Genomic DNA, 25,020 nt, shown 5'->3' on the forward strand with positions numbered 1-25,020 from the left:
TTCCGTCTTTCAAGAGGTTATAATTAAAAGACTGTCTTCCACGACCTCTGACTTTTACAATATCAAGGTGAAACTGAAGAGTATTACGACCTAATGACTGATTAAGATCATAAATTCGCTGGTTAAGACCATTTATTTCCTCAATCAAAAACTTGTCTGTAGTCTCAAAGTTTTCAGGATTAGGGTGCCCTAAATAGGTATTGTACAGTTTTGCAGAGTACACTGGAATAGTAATGAATTTTAGAAAACCTTGTTTTGAAATGACAAAATTTTTTATCCTATCAAACTGTTCTAAAATGTTGGTCGTTGCTGCACCTAAAGAATTATACCTCAATTCAATTTGCCTCTGTCTGTGACCAGGGCCCCTGTGTATTTTCTTTGTAATATCACAAACACCTAACCAAACATACACTACTAAAGGCTTGCTACCCCTTGACAGCTTTTCAAGTTCAGGTATTGCTCTATCGATAGCCACTGCAGATGTAGCCCCTGAATATGTGAAGAATTGAAGGGGAATTCTACTGTTGTGATGTACTCTTAAACAATTTCCTAAGCTATCAGACACCAGTACAGGCAACTTGGTAATGGGACTGGGAGGAACTTGGAGTGGGTTTTTGTCCAGATATTTTGTGATACTTGACAAGCTCATTAATGAAAATATTCCCACTTGATCTATCTTATCCTAAAATCACAAAATCGAGAAATGACCCCTAACAATAATGTAAAGTTGCTGTTGGAGGGGGGGGGTGCAAGATCAAAAATAATGATCCCAAGAAATAAAAAGAAAAGCACCAAAAAATTAAAAAATACAGATGCGGATTCTCACAATCTGATAACAAGTTTAATATACAAGAAAGCACGCAAAGAACAGAGGAGCGGATTCACACTACCCCTGGATGCATGCACGTGGTCAGAACCAACGCAGATCAATTCCTACAATTGAAGTGACCTAATCTCGCACAAATTCCGACAAAACTTACAGTATGATTAAAACGCACTTCTGACACCAGTGTGGTGCTGTGTACAGGGTGTGGTGTGGGTCCAATTGCACCACAAAGCCGCGGGGACAAAAAGCACGTCCGAGACTTTCAAATCTTTATTCAGAACCGACAGATAAACAGTACGCCGAACCCGATGTTCGAGCCCGACACAAATTACAATACATGCACTACAGTATCAAGGCAAATACATTAGAAAACTGTGTTTTTCTTTGTATTAATTTACATGTAATTAATATTTACATGAAGCTCTCAGTGCATAGTGAATAAAGTAGTGCAATGCTCAGTGATTAAATTTGCCGAATGCCTCATATAGACACAACCGTGATCGGCCGAAGCCGTTCACAAAAACCTCACTAGTACCGAGTTGTTGTTGATGCACGAGTTGTCAAGTCTACGCTGGAATCGAAAGCATTTACTACAGCATTGTGTTAGACGTGTTATTATGTTCTAAAATATCCTTGGAAAATCATTATTTTGAACTGACTGTATTAGGGTTTGTATCACGCTCCCACAGCGTTACTAGTGCGTTGTCAGCCAGAACCCGAAAACTTGAACAAAGGCTTTTTTAAAATCGCAAGCGATGTAGTATTATTACATTTGATGTAGATGACTATGTAAAAAGGAGTATTTGTGAATATTCCAGGACCTGTTAATGGACGTTGATGAAATTCACGCAATTTTGTTCTGATATTTTCACATGTTTTCTATGTTTTCTAACTACTAATAACGGTTCTTTTGTAAACCTGTCTACTAAGAATTTTGTCATTTACAAATAATTTAGAAATTATTTACGTTTCAATTACAATGTACCTTATTTATCAAAACAAAACAATTTTTATCATTTAATTACCAGTTGTAAATTCTTGTTTGTTTCCCACACAATTGCACAAATTGACAATAACCTACCAAGAAGTAATAAAGAACGTCCTGTGCACGCAGTCAGAGCGCAGAGCACGCCGTGGACGCGCGGTAAAAACTCCTAGCACGTCATGAGGGTAGCGAGAGCGCAGTCAATCGCCTAGTAGAACTTTGAAAAAACGCAGTTCCACGCCGCGGGAGCTCTGTGAAAACGCCTCGGTCGCCGTCAGGACGCCATGACATCTTCACTTGTAAAATTTTCAAATAAAATTTTACATTTTAAATTTGTACATTGTACGATCCTACGGTGATTTTATGAATTTTACAACGCCGTGATTTAACACGCTGTGGGAACGCTACTTGGTGTGACAGGGCCTTTACTCTGTCTAAAATTCATCGGACCGGAACTAATTTAAACTTGTTTTGTATTTTTTGGTAAATAACCTACATATGAAATATCAGCTGTATATGCATCCCTTCAAAAGTTAGAGAATGGAAACTGAGAATTTCTCATTTTTTTCTTCAAAGTTCAAGAGACACAACTCTCAAAAATAATTGGACCAGAAACAAATTCGATCCCAAGTTGTACATCCCTATGATATATCCAAATATCAAACTTGACTTAAATGTGTGCAATAGTTGTTGAAATTATGATCGTAAAGTGAATTTTCCATTTTTGTTCTAAGTCTAAGAGGCATAACTCTGTTTAAAATCATAGGACCGGGGCCAGTTCGAATGCAACCTACATGTATATATTCATAAGATACATGTACATCCATCAGGCATGTAGCATCAGCCCCCCCCCCCTTTTTTTGGCAGCAAAGATTTTTCTTATATTTACATAAATAATTATTTAAATTATTTAAATGTAATAAAAAAAATATATTTAAATAAAGAGCGCCCCCCCCCCCATCACACAGGGATTAGGATTCCGAAGATTTTGGAAAGTAAGGTTTTCCTCTTTATTTTGGGGGGAGGGGGCCGGGTTGTCAAGATGTTTTGGATGAGTTTGCCCCCCCCCCCTTTCAAACACGATGTTACGTGCCTGTCCATAGATCAAATTTAAATTGAATGTGTGAAACAGTTGTTGAGAAAATGATCGTAAAGTGAATGCTGATGGAAGGACGGAACAGGGTAACTATATATGCCCGGCTATTTCATGGAGGGGGCATACAAATCATAATCAAATATATATGTTAATAATGCAATGAAAATATGACAAATTATTGGTATTTAAACAAACGTTAAGATTGTATATTTACATTTTCCAGTGCCTTTGCCTGTGATAACACTACGTATCGATTTTGTACTATATAACCCATAATACAACTGATGCCAAATCGAGGCGCCAGTGGGATTTGCTTATTTATATTTAAATATATATAATCGTACGATGGTTTAAAATTATATAAATATAAGTAAAAAGGAATCATTCTTTGAATATTATGAGTTGATAATTTCGGTCGGGGTGTGATCAAATCTATCATAAAGCCCTTCACATCCCGACCGAAATTATCACCTCATAATACTCAAAGAATGATTCCTTATTCCTTATTTAACGACCTACACTGTTTAAACAATACACGGCAGTGGAAAGAAACCAACAAATGAACAAGCAAACTAACTATTGTAACTAGTATAATCAAATCGTGGCACGAACTTTTACATCAAACACAATATGATAATTCTTAAATTTAATTGTCATGGAAATAAATATAATTTGAGTTTTAACAGAAACGTTATATGAGGGTAAATATAAAAGAATAAAATGTGACTATACACTGTAGATTATCCGTCCTGAAGTATATGGTGATGTGGTGGATGCTGTGGATGGTGGTCAGGTTCACCCACCAGGTGGCGGTTTGTTTCTCCCATGATAAAGCACATTGACCTCCTCTACCACTCAGGTCTGATTTACGTCCGTCTACAGCGTTACTGGCGTCCCAGTCGTCGTCATCTGGGTCAGGGTACTGTAGGTACGCTGGTTTGTTGAGGGCGACATTAACTGTGAAGATAAACACACAGTGTAGTGTCATTCTCGGGATTTATGTCAAATCATGGTGCAATGGTAATTATATACATAACTCTAAAAAAAAATTAATTTTGCAATAGGGTACAAGTACAAGTGCACAGAGGATGTCTATATTGTGTGATTTTATATTTGCTATATCCAACCAGTTCAAAATGGTGTATTTATTTGCGAGGCTTGCCGAGCGAATATAACCATTTCAAGGAGTTTGATAAAGCAAATATAAAATCACAAAATTATAGATGTTTTATTTATCACATAAAATTTGATTTATATTATGAAACTTTTGAGACAGTCCTTGCGCAATACTATTAAGTACGTCATTTCGGATAAAGATATAACTGTTTTCATGTCAAGTTTCACTGAAATAACCCTTTAAATATATTTTTAGCTCTAAATATTTTTTTAGAGCTTAATCACTTGATTAAATAGAAATACTGATAAGAAGACTTGAATAATCAAGTTTGTTGACATACACAAAGTTGCGAATGCTCGTTAGTTTGAAGTAACCCCTTCATGGTAACTGCGGTTCCTCTCGTTTGCAAGAAAAAATGACATAATTTTGTGAAATATGACATAAGTCAATTGTTTCATTTACGTCATTTAATTATCTACATACTAAAATTTTATCTGCCATGCAAGTGTGCAGTACTGCTGTTGTCGTAAAGGGGTCTATTGACTCGAACAAGGAATAGTTGTTGATGTTTTATAAAACACAAGCCTAATGATTCTAAACTGAGAATATTGAATAAGGATGCTTACTGGTGGTGGAAAAAAGTCATTAAAAACATTATTTCGGTAAGTTCTTGTATATAAACACAACCAAAGCGTTCTAGTTTCATTGCATCATCAGGATGAATTCCTGGATAGCTAACGTGATTTGCAATTTCATAAACTACACAGTGGCATCGGAAGCAAATTGAAAGGGGGGGGGGGGGGGGCAGGGTGAGATTACCCCCCCCCCCCCCTAACTGGTTTCGACGCCTATGCTATACATTTATTTGGTTTCCTTCATATTTGTATTTTAAATCTTTGACAAAATCCATTTAATATCAATTTTTGGTAATAGGGATAGTTATGTTGAAAAAACTAGCAAATCTTCAAAAATAGGTCACTGAAGCGACTGCATGAAGCGTTGAAGCGAGGGGCTGTGTCAAAAATAGTTCGGACCGGAAGTATTTGGTAAAATTAACCCGTTTGATAAAGCAAAGGTTTATTAAAAGGGTGGTATACGCCACATGTATGAGATACAATATTATTTACATTACAATTTAAGTATGTTTGAATATTTTGATATTAGAAAGTAAAGGATGTAATTCTAATGTACTTAGAATTTAATATTTGCTTTGTATTAATCCACGTGCACGGTGCGACGATCAGTTCACTCAGTTAGATAATTAATTATGCCGTCATGTGTTTATTTATATATTTAGATTGATCTATCTGTTTACATATTCAAAATATTGACCCTTAAAATATGCTCAAACGTTTTTTGTTGGTCGATTGACATGTACTTCTCTGTGTAGTTGGTCTGACCGTTTGCTTTCTGTGCGGTTGTTAAGTTAAAAAAAAAAACAAAAACAAAAAACGAAAAAAAAAAAAAAACAATGGAGGAAACAAAAACTGTGACGTAATAAACAACCATTACCCCCACCCCCCCCCCCCCAAAAAAAAATCGGACTAAAGAAAATAAATTTGTCCTTCTTTTGAATTCTAAAATTAAATCTGGATCCCCCCTAAAAAATTCAAAATAATCAAATATACACAGTAAAATTATTCTAAATAGGCCTTTAAAAAACTCCCCCATCCCTTTCGAAATTCCCCATTAGCCAAAGTTATCCCTTGATATATCTATACAGATATTGCTGACACAATTCACGGATACAACATGTGACCTCCACACCTTTAATTATGATAGTGTAACGGGATGGGAGAAATAATGACGGACCAGACCAGGATTCGAACCTGGCTATTTCATGGAGGGGGCATAACCCCCCTAACCCCCCCCCCCCCTGAATCTCTAGTCAGGTGATCTACCAAATCAGTTATCTGACGCCGGTATTTGCACCGATGTTTTATATTGCCTTTTCCTTCTAGCCACTTTCCCCCGGAAAATGGCTATATAACACCCCCCCCCCTCTCCTGAAATATGGCTATATGGCAGTTCCCCCCCCCCCCCCACGAAAATCTGACCATATAGTGAGATTTTCCCTTTACCTCCAAGGAAAACCTACTATATTGTAAATCACCCCCCCCCCCTCTCTTGTTTTACATGTCGGTCATGTTTATGGCGGACCATTCGTGGCAATAACTTGCAATAGCTGATATCAAAATTATGATATGATATGAAATGATACAATATCTATTATTGAAAAAAAGTTTTAAATATTTGAAACTAAAGCTTAAAAAAGTCAAATGTTGTCTTACTTCGGAAGTGACATAGGACAGAACATCTATTACAAAAAAAAATGATACGTTAAATTGTAAGTTTTAAAAACCGTGGAACACACAAAAATTATGTTGCACGGCAAGGAGAATGCTAAAAAAATGTAGTTTTAAATCACTTCTTTTTTTCCGAGATACAGTTTAAAAATATATTAAAGAAAATATATTTAAATTCTATTCAACCATTGAAACGTAAAAAAAAATGCAATTCGTCAATATTAAGACAAATTAGAAGAAAAAAACGGCTTCAGTTATTACGAGGATTGGACGCGGGTCACCTAATGAGAAAACATTAATTGAGTCATCGGAAACGTCGCTGGGAAAAGTTAAGGACAACTATTTATCATGTATGCATTAATTAATTTTAATACAAAATACACATACTGCATTCAATATCAAACCTAAATAAACCTTGCAAATATTACAGTTAAATGAAAATACTCGTTTCAAGTGACACTATGATGTGACGACGATCGCTTTGATGTATAAAACCCGTCCGTAAAGATAACAGTAATATTATATAACTCTGGAAAAAACCCATAAGCACCGGAGATAAATCTAAGATATTTTGATTATATGTTTTAGAATGTTTACAACTTCGTCAGGCACGTAGCTTCAGGGGAGAAGGGGCCTCTTCACCCATTACCCCACTTTCTTAAATTTACATATAAAAAAAATGAATTGAAAATGAGGAAATAAACAGTGAACAAGTATACTACGACCCCCCCCCCCCCCCGACCACGAATTAGAATGTTCACGATTTTGTAAAGTTTTTATATAAATGAATCTGCCCCCCCCCCTCCATTTTCTGATGAACAAGATGCTACGTGCTTGTTCGTTCAATTTAATGTAAATTCATACGAAACAAGAATTTTAATGAAATGAAGATTCGTTTGATTTCGAATTCTGCACATATGCGCATATTTAAATTTGTAAGTCCAAAATATCAAATGAATAAATATTATCAAATCTTAGTTTAATATGAAGAAAGAATACCGTATAACGGGTATTTTCTGCGGCTTGAAATTTTTGCGGTTTAACCCCTAAAAGTATCAAATTATATTCTGCGTTTTGAATTTCTGCGGTTACATTAGACCGCAAAAAAAATACATATGTTTCCCAGAATTGCCTTAGGGAACGCAAACTAGAGAACCAAACTAACCCTATTGTAGCGTTTTTATTTCCGTATTAATACAAAATACTAATGTAAAATATTAGTATTCATACAAGCATGCAAATTTCTTTTATAACTATTAAAATGACAAGATACAAATACTTCAGTAGATAACTCCATTTAAAAGGAGATCAGTTTTATGCACAATGAAACTATAATCAACTGACACTATACATGTAGATCACTGATCACATGATAGAAACTTGTAGCCGACGGCCTCAGCGATCCCGCTTTTCTCAAACCCTTTGTAGATAAGTTTTTTGCAGATTTGATATCAGCATGAACTTGGACAAGCCACTCTGCCGACAATGGCTTTAGAAATGAAAGATCAACGGGTGTCAAAGTTTGGTCAGTGTTACCGTTCTCTAGCAGTTTTGATATTTGATTGGCGTACCATTTTTGAAAGCGTTCTTTTAATTCGCGTTTATAAGAATCTCTAAATTATCTTGTCGTGGACTCTTTTAATTCTGGACAATCGGCTTTGAATTTTCTCATAGCTCCGGCAGGTCCATGTTCAGCGGCGTAGTTTCCGATTATGGCTCGGTCCCTGGGTGAATAGGTCGAATATGAACCACGTTTTTTGCTCGAATATGGTGTTGTAGATTTATCCATAACTTCAGACACCCTTGTGTTACACCCTTGGATCAATCTAGGGGATAAACTTGCCGATAACTGTCCGTTAGGATTTGAATGAATACTTCCGCGCTTTACATATCTTAAAATCGACATTCTTACCGTGTTCACGGTGAACGAGAACTAACTCTCAAATTTTTTACAAGTCTACAAAATACTGCTTGTGAACTTTTCTCGGATCATTTTTATTTCATTCTCGACTAAACACACAGTCCCTATATCTGTTCAGCTATAATTGATATCACACAGTTATCATAAGATAATTAGGTGTGAAATACGACACAGAGCCCCCTTATAACGGACTGATCACGTTTGAAAATTATAGCTTGTATTTTAAATAGTGTCCAAATTAGTGATTTTTTGAAAAGAATATTTTGCGTTTTGAATTTTTGCGGATTTTTCTTATCCGCAAAATACCGCAGAAAATAAACAACCGCAGAAAATACCCGTTATACGGTAGTTCTTGCCCACTCTGATTAAAACGATTTCATCAATGTCCAATTTGTTTTTCTACTTGTAGGTGATACATACTTTTGTAATAGTTGGTATATTTTAAATACTTCAAATGTACAATAACATGATTGTACATATATGAATATGTAACTCTATTTTAATTATATAATAATATACAAAGCTATTCATATTGACCAACAATAATGTATGTATCATTTGATCAACATGATGTATGCATGGAATAAAGATAATGATTATTCAAATAATAAAATAAAATTCAATAAATAATTCATTAATAACTGAGTAGTGTTTAAGTTTTATTAAATTACTTAAATTTCATTGATTAAAACTTATACCTCCAAAACTATAACCTAAAACAAGTACACTTATTCAGCTACAGCCATTCTAGGTCGACATGAACTATTTTGATATAGCTCTCAGCGTACAAATATTTCTGATAAACAAGCTGAACATGCAGAAAGCATATGTAAGTACTAACTTTTTTCTTCTAATTAACAAGTTGTAAATTAATCATCTCATTATTAATTCCGAGTTATCAAACTAAATTCAGTGTATAGAGTGTGAAAGATATAGGATGGAATGTGTTTTTTATTACAGTCATAGATTCAGTTAATTAATACTAGGTGCTCTGAAAGCTACATGTAGGCTCTCTTCCATAAACAGGTATTAATTATTTGTCATAAATATATGCTTAATCAATTTTATACTTTTTAGAAGAATATATAGCTGATATATACATGTAAATGTTCAATAATGATCATGATGATAAATCTGAACATGTGTAGATTTCTGTTATCATGTAGTTAACATAAATTGTAAAATGCTGTGACAAAGGAAATAACCCTCTCATATTTATAGCATTTATGCATGACTTCTGAAATCAATAATAAATATTTTGTGCATTAATCATAAGAAATATGAATTATATTTATGTATATATACAGGGTGATTTATTGTTGAATTATAAATAAATCATACAACAACGAACCAGCAGGTGTCCATTGTTTACTTCAAATAACCCCTGTTACATTTTTGAAGCAGTTTTGAGCAATATATCAGTTCTTCCAAAGATTTCTTTTAATCAGGGATCTAGCCTGCACAAAGTTGCACACACAGACAGACATATTGTTAGATCTATTTTAAAAACATTCTCGAACATTTTTCATTTACAAATTCAGAACACTTAGTTGTGTGTATGAGTGTATATCTTGTCAAACCAGGTAATTTATCAAATATTTACCTAAATGAAGTGTTATGTATTACATGATACGTATGTTTAATTTTCAACATTGTCTAGAAAGATAACAAAACGGCAAAACGAAACCCAAACTGTACAGAGGAATGCAAAGATATATATGTATGCAACCTGGAGGTGTACAGACATTGATTTTAATCCTTATTGGGTTTCTTTTAATAATTTCTAAAAAATCTGAACCAAAAACATAAGGGATAAACCTTACTATAGGGGAAAAACTACTATATAGTAGCCCCGGAGGGGGTAGGCTACTATATACATGTAGCAGGTTTTCGGGGGGGGGGGGGGCTACTATGGAGGAAGACTGCTCTACAACACCGGTCACACCGTCACAATAAATCATTGGTCTTTACAAGTTTACAGTGGAAGTCTATCCGATTATTTCACACGTGAAACATTCTAAGTCTTATCACGTACTCTAGCATGCATGTTTACGTGATTATTGTTAATATGAACTTGTACGTTAAGTCTACTCACCATACGCCGCCTGGGAGACTGCCAGCAGACAGAACCACACAGTGAGGACACCGAGGTGATACACAGAGTGTCCGAATAGGGACACCATGGCAGGGTCTTGTCGATCTGGTCAAATTAGAATGCTAGATTGTCCAACAGAAATAATCAATAGAAAACATCAAGCCATCCACTATCACAATATAAATAGGCTATATATTTTTAGTAGCTGGAATGGTTGAAATAGGGATGGGTTATAAGTTTACAGACAGCGCAGACTCCAAGATCACGTGACAAGGAAGTAAAGCAAAGTATATAGAGCTCATTATAATATTCATTGACTAGCATGTCGGAAGTAGTTTAACTTTATATATTTTTCTGAAAATACTACGGCATACAGTGTTGGTTCTTTTTATATTTAAATTCGATTTAATGCACAGATATACACATATGTTAAAATATCGCCATTTTGTTTGGTTTCCAAAATCCCAAACTGCATCATAAAGACCCTTATTTTTAATGGTCATGATCTATAACGTTAACAAAGGTGGTATAGTGCACCATAATTGTATATTTGAAACACAAGAGCAATCTCCTATGAGCGATTGTTTATCTCTTACAATAAAATACCAGTATACTAAAGTCTGTCCCAAGATATTTATGCTGCACATTTGGACGATTTTTAATGAAAACACACATTCATGTGAAAGAAGTGCAATTGAAATCGATGGAAAGAACAATTTCCAAGATAATTTCATTGACACATTATCATCTTTCAGTCGGAAAAATTCACTCAAACGAAAACAGATTCCTTACGGAGATTTATAATGGGGAATGTTTACATCTTTTCTCCATTCGGAATACACTCGGAATACATCGCGCATTTTTTCAACGTTATCATCCTGGCTTGCTGCAATAAAAAATCTCCGTAGACATCACAATTTTAAGCTTTGTATTGAAACCTGATAAGCTAACAGGGACGATTTGACTGAGGAATCTTGAAAAATTTTCATACTTTTGAATGAACACCGTTTGAACCCTGAGGTTTTTATAAATACTCATATCAAGAAATTAAGCCAAATGTGAATCCAGTAAATCTTGGGACAGTTATAGGGGTTACCGATTAGTATTAAAAAATTGTTGCTCGACTCTCTCTCTTTCTCTGTCTGTCTCTGTCTGTCTGTCTCTCTCTCTCTCTCTCTCCTACATTGTTTTGTTTCTCTCACTCAAATGATCCCCTCTTTCATTTCATTTTGCTTTTATATTTTGAGAATCATTGAAATCAACAAGTAAATTACAATGATTTTTATTGTACCATCTACTGTATGCTATTATTCTAGCTTATTATACAACATATTTTATATCATTAAACAATGAATGTACAACAAGAAATCTACGATTTGTAACATGTAAATATATACATGTATATCTGTACACATATGCACAGAAAATTGATATCGGTTTAATGTTTTTGCTGTGTAATTTGTTTTCTTTATTTTGACCTACAATAAAGACACACTTATTTTTATAGGACATTTAGACCCATTTTAACAAGACCTTGGACTTTCAGTACGATGGAACGATCTATTTTTTTTTTATGTCAAAACAAGTTAAAATGACGCTGGTTTCAAGCCAAATATACACCGATTGCGTTATCTTCGCTCAAAAGCCAGACAAATCCTGTTGATTTCAAAAAGCCATGGCTGAGTGGCCTGCAATGAAATAGACATGTCTACGTCACATTGCCGTTTGACTCAACTACCCAAAGTCCAAGCTCTTGCTAAAATGGTTTCTATCATGCAAACAGAGACATCGTCAAAACTCTATAAATAGCATCTGTATGCCACTTGTGTGTACTAACACGGCTGAAGGTCACATGCTGTGTAACGTTCTAAGTTTTCTTTGCAGTCTTTTGACCCCGGTGTTTTGTCTTTGACCTTTGTAAACGACCTCACTTCCGTTTTATAACCACGCCCACACGTCACGGAACATTCCGACACTGTCATCCAGTCACTGTATACACATTGGGCTTCTAAAAATAAAGATATTACAGAAAACTTTATTCTTATGCGCCGTGTTATTATTCTATAGTTACCAATACAGCCATGTATTCAAAGATAAATGTTGTTTATGAGTATAAACATAGTTGGACAGTTTAAACATTTTTAACACTAAAGTTTAAGCTTTATAAACCAGAAATTTTAAGCCTTATAACCCAGAGTGCAGTTAGTAAAAAGTATACGTGTATAGAGTTAAGATTGAGTTATGATATTTTTGTAGCTTTTAATCGAATACATTTCTCATTGAATGATTCAATATACTATGTAGAACAAAGAGAGGGGGTAGATTGTCACCAATAAGCCTTGACATTTTGGGGAGATTTTGTTGGTGAGTTTTTTGTTTTATCACGGGACTTGTGAATATTAATAAACAGGTTTATACAAGTTTACACTTTTATATGAAGCTTAATAATTTGTGTGTATCACCAAGCAAACAGAAGTCGTGTGTTATTTAAGGGATCTTTGTTTACAAAATGCTAACATCTAAATCCTAGTTTCTTTTTTTCTTCTCAAAGAATTGTTGGTAGAGAAATACAACGTACTTTGTTTGTTCAAATCACAGAATCCACATGTTTTTGCGCAGTTCTTGGTCGCCCATGACACATACGGGGCTTTGCATGCCCCGGTGCCATACTCCTCACAGTCCATAATGACGTCATCACAAGGTTTTTCTGACAAGAAATCAGTTTGGTTTATTTTTTCTTAAGATATAGAAAGACTGTACAACTAACGAGCCAACTAGTATATCAAAATGTTACATCAACATTTGCATGCTATTATCATAATGTGACCCATGATGAAACTCTCTCTCTCTCTCTCTCTCTCTCTCTCTCTCTCTCTTTCTTTCTCTCTCATACAAAGATAAACTACACATTTACTACAGAATCCACAATATGCTGCACAGTTTAGATACGCCCATTGCCGGTAGGGGGCCTCACAAGCGGCCAGCGTGTATTCATGACAGTCCGGAAGAACGTCTAAGCATGCGTCACCATGACAGCTATGAACTAAAAAAGAGCATAATATGTGTCTGTAGATCAGTTTTCTTTTATTTTGTTTTTTTTTCTTTTATTCTTTGTTCTTCATTGTTTTTGATGGGGATTAGTTTTCAGTGTTTTGTGTAGGAAGTAAACATTTTGCTACCTATGCAAAGTAAAACTTATGACTTGTATTTATCTTTAACGCTAGCATGGTTAACCGGTACATTATCAGAATTTTTTTTTTAAGTTTTACTTGTAATATTTTTTCCTTTATCTCTGTTTTTTTGGTTTTTGTTTTGTTTTGTTTTGTTTTTTGTTTTTTGGTTTTTTTTTCTGGTGGGGAGTAGTTTCGCGTCTTTTGTTTAGGAAATAAACAATTTGCCACATACATGTATGCAAAGTAAAACTTACTGATTTGAACTTTTCTTTAACGCTAGCATGGTAAACTGGTACATTATCAATTGTTTTTAATTCTTACAACTTGTTTTTCTTACAGCGAATTTCAGAAAACCGGAGAATTTTAAATAGACCAAACTGAATACCCTATTGAGCAATTCAACAAGCTATTGAAATTCTACCTGTATTCTGTAATTCGCTGTAAACTGTTAATTTTCAGTTTATTTTTGGAAATATGATTAATATGCAAGGTTAATTACAGAAATAAAGCAACATTTCATCAGAAATTGATCTCTCCATGAACTTCAACATAACGATTCATCGGAAACGTCTATACTAAACTAATAAAAGTTAGATTCTAGAAAAGTTTGCTTGTAAATTATGATCCTGAGATATATAAAGTAGGTATCAGTCCACGATATTCGTTAGAGAGTGAAAATGCCATTATTATTATTATTTTATTTTTTTGGACTTGAGAAAAAAAACGTAAAATAGATAAATCATTAAGTGCATATATATACTCACTTAGAAAGGTGAAACATAGTAAGACCTTATAATCACCCATTGCGTTTGGTCCTTTTGGCCAAAAAGAAAAAGAGAAAACCAAAACTTCCAACTCAGAAATAGACGGCATGCAATCATATCCAAATTTGATTTAAATATATATAGTATATAGCGTCCCTTATCAGACAGAGATCACTGACACTGGCACTTATTTATAAGTTTGTATAAACATGCTTCCCAAGGTTGCGAAGGATCGTTTCTGGTAAACAGATTTTACAAATACTTAACTGACATATACTTACATATAGTTATATAGATATACATTCAGGTTATGCAGGCACTTTGCATCGATGATGAAAGTATGTTTGTATGTGCGTGTTTTAAGGATGGAGGTTGGGGGGGGGGTGGAAACCAGGTGTCATTTGTTTACTTCAAATAACCCCTGTTACACTTTTTAAACGATTTTGAGCGATCTATCAGTTCTTCCAAAGACTCTCTTAATCGGGGGTTTAGCCTGAACAAAATTGCACAAAACAGATAGACAAATTGTTAGATCTATTTTAAAAACATTTTTAAACATTTTTCATTTACAAATTCGTGGGTTTTTTTTGGGGGGTGGGGGGGGGGGGTGGGGGGTGGGTGTGGAAACCCCACATTTACGAATATCATAATTCTTAATCAAATGTTATGAGGGCTTCAGTTACCATGTAACTTGTAATATTTTTGTTTCACACTGGCCGTTCGCTGGACTTTAACCCCCTCCCCACCCCCCCCCCCCCCCCCACCCCGCCTAAACATTGTGATTATAAAAATATAGTACATTTTAAGAGTAAAAAAAAAATTGTACGTCCGCTCATTTTTTTAAAATTATACTGTGAAAGTTACATTAAGTGTGTGGGGGTGGGGGTGGGGTCGGGGGTGGGAGGTGGTAACATAGTCTTACTTCAATATCAATTTCCTTTACTTTAACTGTTAATTTCTTTTCTGTACGTTCTCCTTAAAGGTGAGGGAGGGGGGCAACTTCATGTTCATTCGCTTTTTTATGTTTTACGAAAAAAATGTTTGCTACGTGTGATGTGTTAATCATTGTGAATAATTAAATGTAATATGCATGATGTTGACAGACAGGGGTGCTGCATGGTACATGTCAGAGAGAGAGAGAGAGAGAGAGAGAGAGAGAGAGAGAGAGAGAGATGTATATATTTCAAGGACTACTACACTTGATCTCCACGTGGATGTAATGTGATATTGATCTTTGTATATGTCAACGACTTTTCATTCAGTTCCGAATTCTTTTAGGTTCTCTGCTCTGATCAATAACCTCACTATTCTCAGGAATGATAAAGATAACCCCACTGATATAAACATATGTATTTATATATATATATATATATATATATATATATATATATATATATATATATATATATATATATATATATATATATATATATATATATATATATATATATATTTATTTATAACTATTAGTCAGGGCTGCATATATAACTACGGTTGTACGCTGTACATGTATGGAAATTAGAAATAATTTCAAATTAAGTCGACATGTAATTATGAATACGTCTACTATCTCTCTCTCTCATTCACTCTTTCTCTCTCTCATTTTTTGGGTAATTTTTTTTTTTTGGGGGGGGGGGCTATATTATACATTTTAGCCTCTACTTCATGAAAATCAAATATCCAAACTTTCTCTCAGCCCCCTCCCCCCCCCCCCCCCAACCAAGTTACGCAACATTCAGGGGCACATAACCCACCATTATCACTAGAGTAAAGTCAATGTGAGTATGTAAGACAAACACGCTGAAAGGCCGCATTGTTCACCATAAACTTATGAATGCACTGTTCTCAAATACACGATGTAATACAGTGGCATCGGAAGCAAATTCAATATGAGTGGATTGGGGAGGGGGGGGGGTAGACTTCTTAGAAATCTTGAACAAGCAAAAAAAAATTATACATGGTTATGTTGTGTCTAACTTTGCAAAAAAAGTGTGTGGGGCGGGGGGGGGGGGTTCGCCCCCCTTTTCCAAGACCCCCCCCCCCCCCCCCCGCTTCTGGTTTATCCGATGCCTACATTGTATGTAATACTAGTAAACCAATTCATGTACTGTTATTACTCTACTAACAGTCGTATGTGAGAAAGTGCAAGTTAAATTTACTTGGAAACTATACCACGTGATTTCCTTTTTTTATTATACTAGAAATAAAGCTCCCCCCCCCAAAAAAAAAAAATTTTTAGTAATTACACAACATGTAATAAAGAATATCTATTCATTTATTTTTATAAGTTATTCATAAGTGACATACATAGGTCCGATAAGTTGGATGTACTTCATTTTTACCTTTGCGGAATTATTGTCTATATAACACATCAGGTATATGATTTATTGTACATAGATGACTATAATAAATGAATTATAAACATTAATACGTATCCCATTTGACACCGTCCACCCTTGCATATTACGCAGAATTCATTGCTCACGGGATGCATTTGATGCGAGTATATGTAAGAAAAAAAAGGCCGCATTGTTACGATGTTAAGAATTGGACAGCCTCATATAAACGATGTAAAATACTACTCCAAGTACTGTTATCTCTTTACAAACAGACCTATGTTAGGGAGTAAGTTCCTGTTTTATTGGAAATTATATCACATATTTTCTTCTTATTTTCTACTTCATTCTAATTTCTATGCATGTAGAGAGAAAAAAAACCCACAAAAAGTTCGAGGGTTTTTCTGCGCCCATTTTTATTTATACTACATCTATTTTTCTTTTATTTTCATCCTCCCCCTCTCTCTCTCTCTCTCTCTCTCTCTCTCTCTCTCTCTCTCTAATTGCGCGGATTCAGAAAAAATTTCCGCGGTGGGGGGGGGGGGGTGGGGGATCGAAAGGATACATTTTTCATAATTTTTTTTATTTTCCAGTGGGAAAGGGGTGCTCTCTCTCTCTCTCTCTCTCTCTCTCTCTCTCTCTCTCTCTCTCTCTCTCTCTCTCTCTCTCTTGGTCAGTAAATAATAAATAATGTGCTATGCCTGAATTAATAAATAGGAGAAAAAGTGATAATGACTTAAAGTGAGATATATGAACTTTGAGTTTATGGTTCCTGATGCATAAAATATGCATTTTAAGGGGAACGAGGGTGGGGGATAATATGAGGGGGGAGGGGCGTGGTGTTCTAATTTAAAGAGTTGGATTGGGTTGGAAATTTATGTAATGTTGTATCTAAAGCTGGGTCAATGTACAAAGTAGAATAATTTACCTGTGTAAATCGAAAAGCATATAACTTTACTGATGTGGATGTGTGTACATGTATGAATGGGCAGTGAAAGGGAAAACATCATTGAAAAACCTGTATCTATCTTAAAAACTGTTTATGAAAATACAATGAATAAATGTTGATAAAAAGAAAGAAAAGACAAAGTAAAATAATATGTTTTATGGTCCAACCAATCAAACGAACACTGGAGGCCTTATACATATCTCACACCTACTACATCCAAATCAACAGACAACCCCCCCCCCCCCTCACCATTCCTACCACCAGAAAAAAAATATATACATTAAATTCAACAGACATGTCACCCCCCTCCCCCCCCCTAAAAAAATGCACCCCTACCTTGGAGATACCAATGAATGACTTTACTCCAATGTTACCAAAAAATTGGAACGTAAGTTTAAGGCATACCCCCTTATATTTAGGTACTAGTATGTGACATCCTACCAAACTTACGGTTTGATCATTCAATGAAAGTAACATAGATTTATTAACTGTTTATTTTTTTTCTATTCATTCATTATGAAATCATGTTGGAGCCAATCTAATAAAAGTGTTAAATTTGTCATCACCTTCATCATCATCATCATCATCATCATCATCATCATCATCATCATCATCATCATCATCATCATCTTTTACACCCCATGGTGTGTAAGACAGCAACAAATTTCTTTCATTTTTTCCAGCCTTACAATCAACGATCCTTAGGTCTGGTGCATCTCATTTTCAACCATTCCACATATTATTGGCCTCCCTTTCTTTCTTTCTTTCTGAATGGTGGAAAGACCTAAAAAAGCCGACCAACCGACCCTGATTTTTTCAAGCGGAAACAAACCTATTTTTTTGTTTCGCCTTAGTTTTAATCTAAGATTACAGTACTGATCATACAACTTAACACAAGAGCAGAGTCCAACTTATAACCCGGGGTTTACTTTCGGGGTTTACTTGGGGTTAACTCTGAGTTTTTTTGTGTAAATTTGCATCCACTCAGGGTTTACTTTGGGTCCACTTGAGGTTTACTTCGGGTTTTAATTAACTCGGGGTTTGCTTCTGTGGTTCACTTTACGCATTGAAGTGTGATGAAGACCCATCGTTTTTATCCCCTCTTGCAACTTGTTGCGAGGGGGATATAGCATCGCTGCTGTGTGTGTGTGTGTGTGTGTATGTATGTGTGCGTGTGTGTGTGTATGTATGTGTCCATTGTCAGCTCTTTAGCAAAATTCCAAGAAAACCCTCCAATGAATTATAATCAAACTTTGTACACTTCTTTGGCATTGTAAAAGGACAACCCCTAGAGATTTTCAAGTCAATTGATTCAATACATGTACTTTTTTAAATATCGTAAAACAGTGACGTTAAAACATGAATTTTATGTACGACTTGACGATAGACATTTCCGGTAATTTTGTGTTCGACTTTAAGTTCATCGCTACAGTATGCAGTTCAAATCAACAACTTGATATTTTTAGGATTTTATTCTAGTAAAAGTAAAAAAAGACCAAACGTTTTGTAGTATTGGACGGTTAGAATATTGCCCGTAGGTAAAAATTGAAGTGGGCAAGAAATTAAAGTCATCCGATTAACATCGACTTTCGTACAAATTTTCCCATATTACTTACAATAGAACTAGTCCAAAATTTAGAGGAGGCTTTGACAGATATCGCATATTTATCTAACGAAGATTGTTTCATATTAATAATAGCTGCATATCTACTATGGGATGTCATACCACAAGCAACTAGAATTGTCCATCAGAGCAGACTACAGATCGCTAGATCTTCAGCTACGTTTCATAATATATACGGACATTTTATGTATGCTTCTATAAAAATGAATGTCACTTAATGAATCAAAATTATTTAACTTTAAAGCAAATGTGTATATGTGTTTAGTTTCTGCTAGGAATAGGAAAACTGTGCAACCACGTACATGTAACCCCCCCCCCCCCCCACCCCACCCCTTCCCTCAATGTATACACCACAAAGCTTGGGGATTAGGATAAAATAGATATTATGAATTCAAAGTGGTTTTTAGAAATAATTGTATCATATTTATTTTGATCTGATAAATTTTGATCTGAAAATGTACATGTATATTCCTGAATAATGCATTTTTCCCTACAAGAAGTCATGTTGCGAGGGGATGCTCCGTTTGCAGTGCCCTTGCTATATCTTACCATCTTACTACCTGTAATTCCTGCCCTTTGTATAACACATGTAGCGTCTGCTTTCAGGGGTATACTTCTGATCGGGGTTAACTCTCTGTGTCCACTCTGAGTTTACTTCGGGTTTAACCATGGTTAGTCTAGCAAACCCATAATAAACCCTAAAAAAGAACCCAGGGTTTATTCTGAATTTACTTTCTGTTAGGTTGGGTCTGGTCGGTACTGTATAAGTCACAGTCAGATTGCCCCATCTGACTGTTATATACACCTAAATAAAACATCACAGAATACATTACTATATTGTTTAGATACATGCAGCCATACAAAATATAGCCATTCATGTAGCCATACAAAATATAGCCATACATGTAGCCATACAAAATATAGCCATACATGTAGCCATGCAAAATGTAGCCATACATGTAGCCATACAAAATATAGCCATACATGTAGCCATACAAAATGTAGCCATACATGTAGCCATACAAAATATAGCCATACATGTAGCCATACAAAATATAGCCATACATGTAGCCATACAAAATGTAGCCATACGTATAGCCATACAAAATGTAGCCATAAATGTAGCCATACAAAATGTAGCCATTCATGTAGCCATACAAAATGTAGCCATTCATGTAGCCTTACCAAATGTAGCCATTCATGTAGCCATACAAAATGTTGCCATACATGTAGCCATACAAAATGTAGCCATTCATGTAGCCATACAAAATGTAGCCATTCATGTAGCCATATAAAATGTAGCTATGCAAAATGTATCCATTCAAAATGTAGCCATGTATACATGTACATGTATACATGCAAAATGTAGCCATGCAAAATATAGCCATATATTATGTAGCCATACAGTTGTAGCCATGCATGTAGGCATGCAAAATGTAGCCATGTAAATTAATAATACCTATATGTTGTTTCTAGATAATTAGTGAGCCACCATGAAACGTGGAGGGGAAAATTAATGAAGCAAAAAATTGAATAATGTGCTTAAGGGGCATGATTATGGTCAACATTTATTTTCCGTTTTTAATGTTTACATTGCTTCAGGATAAGGGTCAACCAAAATTTGACTATTAAAAAAGATCGCCGTTCGTTGTTATATAAACAAAGCTTGTCATGTTTTTGTTTACATTTTGAAAATTCCAGATTTAGACATCAACGAATTTGGAAAACACTTGGAACTGTTTATCTTCTTTCAAAATGAATTTGAGCAGATAAATAAAATCAGCTTGATTTTTTTTATTTATCTGTATATCATGTTTATTCATGATATTTAACCAATGTAAACAAATACATGACACAAGCCTTGTTTATACATAACAAATATTTGTGAGCTCTGTATCTTGCTTATGACTCTTCAATTGACAGTAATATTTTGGTTGATCATTAGAAATGAGCATTGTAAACAATAAAAACAGTAAATAAAATTTGACCAAAATCAAGTCCATGCCTTTAAATGTTTAAGATTCTGAAGATTTTTGTTTGGCTAAAATGAAACACTTTGATTCTGTCTTTTTAAACTGTAAGTTATAGTATTGAAACGAGCTCAAATGACTATAAATGTGCATGAAATAGGTTAAACTAAAAAGCCAAGCATTCATCAAGAAAACTTTTCTGTTTGCATGTGTCCCATATTTCCCTCACTTCCAGTTGTCAATTTTAATGTTTATTGACTTAACAGCACATTAACAGTTGTCTGGTTGGATTTGCAAAATGAATGAAACTTTAATTTGTTAAAAATCCCCTGTTGTAAAATATCTGAGCTATATGAAGTACTGTCTAAAAGGGTTCATTATCATCTCTCTCTCTCTCTCTCTCTCTCTCTCTCTCTCTCTCTCTCTCTCTCTCTCTCAGTTTATGCATTTATTACCCAATAATTTTATATGTACAGTATTTGTTAAAAAGGTTTATTATTGCCTGACATATCAGTTCAAAGTTTAATACAGTTTTATGCAAGTTTCGCCCAAACAAATCTGTTTTTTTAAAGAACTTGCTGTGTCTGTCTGTCTGTCTGTCTGTCTGTCTGTCTCTCTGTCTGTCAATCTCTCTCTCTCTCTCTCTCTTGATTTATGCATTTATTAACCAAATAATACTTCTATATGTATCACGTTTGTTTACTTTATTTTTTTTGGATAGATTTCTGATCATAGAAAAGAATTCAGAATTGTAATAGTAATGTAAGGGAAACAACTCTTGTAAATGTTTAGACGAAACAACATGTATACATATTTTCTATACCATGGGTGATTCTATGACAGCATCTGTTACAATCAGTTAATTGTTATCTTGAAGTTGAATAGTAGAAAAGGGAAAAAAAAGAGAACTAAATATGATATAGATTACATATTGTATTCTACTCAATATTATACTCTACTCCTCCCCCCTCCCCCTCCCCTCCCAAAAAAAAAATCACACTATTATCTTAATGTTAACAAAGAGTCATTCAGCCCAACCTGAAACACTCGCTAACCATCAACTGATCACTATTAACTATCAGATAATGCACAGAAGCTTGTCATCTATATGGACATATATGCATGTATAATATTTGTGTATTTTTTGTCTCCATATTTTGTGCACAAAGTACATGTATTTCTGAAGTACAATTTTTATCATAATTAGTGAGTAAATATTCCTGAATGTGAAAAGGTAAACCCAGGCTACCGGCCCTACCACAGACTCTGCATGAGTTGTCATGACAACCGCCCTCAACTTCACCTATGACCCCTGACCCAACATCCGTCCTTACCTCGGCTACACGCCTCACACAAAGAGCCCTCTTACTGGACAAGTCAATAACTGACCCCCACCCCACCAACCCTTTGATTCATTCACAAAATCTAACCTCACCCTCTCCCACCCTCTAACTGAGCTACCAGGCTCACTGGGTCCATAGTCTCAAACCCCCCTACCCGCTCTACACTGTCTGCATAAAAAAAACGTTAACACTACTAGATTCTATGTAATAAATCATGTGTTTGTCAGACTACTCAATTATACATTTATGTTTAGGTTAGCTAATAAATGTATAGATTATCCAACAGTGCAGTGTAAATTCAAAGGGGGGCGATGGAACTAGTTCCCCCAGTATTGTCACCGTGAAAAAATTGGGCGACAAATGAGACAGGAGATTAATTGATTTTTACACTGCAGATATGTGACAGAAGACTTGATAGGTTGTAGCACAGGAAAATTCAGTTTAACTGATTGTCTTTGGTGTTTCATCAAAGATAATAAACAGTGATGTTCACTAGGCAAATGTATAAAAAAAAACCTAGCTTTTATTTTCATTAATCACTTCCGTTTTTCCGTTTCCGGTCTTGAGACAAAAACTTAGTTTCACCAGGATCTCAGATTTGGCAGAGAATATCGCTATTTCATTGTGTCACATAAAACAAAATCGGACGGAAGACCTACTCGTTACTCGTAACGAGATCTAGTTGTAGGTATGTTTGATTTATGTTCAAGATATATCTAATTCGAGCCTTCATAAGACCACGTACATTTAGATATCATCCATTTTAGTTTAGATTGTTCATCCTTACCCCCTCCTTAAAATATTTAGCCATGAAGTTGTTCTTTATATTTAAATTGTACAGAATGTTTTAATAATTAGGCAATAAAGGAAAAAAAACGGACATAGTTTATACACAGATGAACTAAAAAGTATAGTTTAAAAATTAAGCATCATATCATATTAAAGTTTGAAGTTTTAATTTCCTTCAATTCCTATTTAGTTATTGTTTTGAATAAAATAATCAATTTTGTTTTAAAATAATATATACAAAAAACAAAAAGACAGAGTAATGCACAAACTAACTGTTTACCAAATATCGATTTTTACACATTTTCAATGTTTTATATTTCAAATGAAACGATTGATTTTTAAATCATTGCACAAAAAAGGGGGGAAGTTCAATAGCTTATTTATTACACATACATATTAAGTTTTTCTTCCGCGTTACAGTCACGCACGCGCAGGGGAATGTAACTACTGCGTCGTGACTTACACTGACATATAGTACCAGCAAGCGGCCTCTCGGCAAAACTCGTTTTCAATAAGAACTAATAGTATTTGTGCATTTATTAAGTTTCACTCTCTATGAATTCATATTTCTGAAAACAAAAATCAAACAACTAGGAACTAATATCATCTGTATATGTATTAAGTTACACTACATACATCAATAACTTCAAAATTCGATTTTATTTTCAGTGCAACAAACCCTCTTACACTATTTTCATACAGCAAACGCAATCAAGTGTCACTTTTCTCTCGGTGTCAAAAAACATTCCAGTGTGTTAGCATGTGTAATTCGGTGCGAGTTTAAACGACTTCACTCATATTCAGCGACTTATGATGTGTGTCACCTGCCGTATTTTCTGATTTATTGCATTTCATATTGTTTGGCACTCACTACGTCAGATTAAGGTTATGTAAACTTTGTCAAAAACATTAATAGCTTTATTTAAATACTGTAGACGTGGACAACATTACGGTGTTTTAATTGCACTATGTTCACGGTCAGACAATTTTCCGTGAACATTAAACCACCGTGAATATTGAGCTGTGCATTCACCATCTCCGTGTAGGCCGCCATTACATATGCATGTGTGCTTGAGCGGGGCATAAGTTACAACTTGTTTATCGTAATCATAGTATATTCAAAATTCGATAAAAATAGCAAGTATGAGAATAACGTTAATTTAATACAATTAATATCGTAATTAATCAAATGTTTATAACGGAATATTCGTTTCACCTTTATCTCTGCGGCCCTATCGAAGCCATTGTGAACACGGGTGCTAATTGTCACTTATCATATCAGACATCTTCTTAGGGCAAAGACTCCATGACGTTGTCTGCGATCGGCATTAATCTTGAGCAATTCGTTTTAAGATTGATTAATTATAAAGGTGTACTTCTTTCTAACAGATTACCTGTACGTCTTCCTCTTAATTTTCATGCCCAAAATATCAAATGCGCATTTTACACCAGTGCTTATTACATTGGACACAAACATTTTTCATAATTTTCATAGCACTTAACCTAAATAAGGCTTTGATTTTACTTTATTCAAAAGAAAATAATGTAAATTACATGATGCAGGTTCATCATTCATCAGATTATTTTACAATCAGGACATACTTTTCTATGATAAGAACTCGATTATCCGTGAAATTAAAAACACCGTGAAAGGTACTTACACAGGAAATCGTGAAATTTTAGACAGGTAGAATTAAAGACGTTTACAGTATAAAACATAACTAAA

The 25,020-nt window shown here is 34.7% G+C and overlaps 2 protein-coding genes and 1 long non-coding RNA gene across 19 annotated transcripts in view; all 3 read right to left on the reverse strand.

Moving 5' to 3' along the window:
* The window catches only part of LOC105330549 (multiple epidermal growth factor-like domains protein 10), a 119,582-nt gene that overhangs the window by 61,767 nt on the left and 32,795 nt on the right, over nt 1–25,020 (reverse strand). The window lies entirely within an intron of this gene.
* On the reverse strand, nt 3,494–10,600 carry LOC109619739 (uncharacterized). Its single transcript, XM_066070857.1, has 2 exons — nt 10,347–10,600; nt 3,494–3,864 (listed from the first exon to the last, which is right to left on the reverse strand). The coding sequence occupies exons 1-2, from the start codon at nt 10,432–10,434 to the stop codon at nt 3,599–3,601; spliced, it is 354 nt and encodes a 117-aa protein (XP_065926929.1). The 5' UTR covers nt 10,435–10,600; the 3' UTR covers nt 3,494–3,598.
* LOC117688721 (uncharacterized) lies at nt 11,657–14,513 on the reverse strand. The gene is made up of 4 exons (XR_010712405.1): nt 14,284–14,513; nt 13,261–13,389; nt 12,925–13,053; nt 11,657–12,354 (listed from the first exon to the last, which is right to left on the reverse strand). It is a non-coding gene; the product is annotated as an uncharacterized lncRNA (long non-coding RNA).

The sequence above is a fragment of the Magallana gigas genome, chromosome 1 (genome assembly GCF_963853765.1).
Source record: "Magallana gigas chromosome 1, xbMagGiga1.1, whole genome shotgun sequence".
NCBI classification, from domain to species: Eukaryota; Metazoa; Mollusca; class Bivalvia; order Ostreida; family Ostreidae; genus Magallana; species Magallana gigas.

Excerpts from the sequence above, each read along its gene's own strand:
- LOC109619739 (XM_066070857.1), bottom strand. The coding sequence starts at position 10,434 with ATGGTGTCCCTATTCGGACACTCTGTGTATCACCTCGGTGTCCTCACT. Across the intron at positions 3,865-10,346 it reads AGTCTCCCAGGCGGCGTATG|TTAATGTCGCCCTCAACAAA; the intron begins GTGAGTAGACTT and ends TTATCTTCACAG.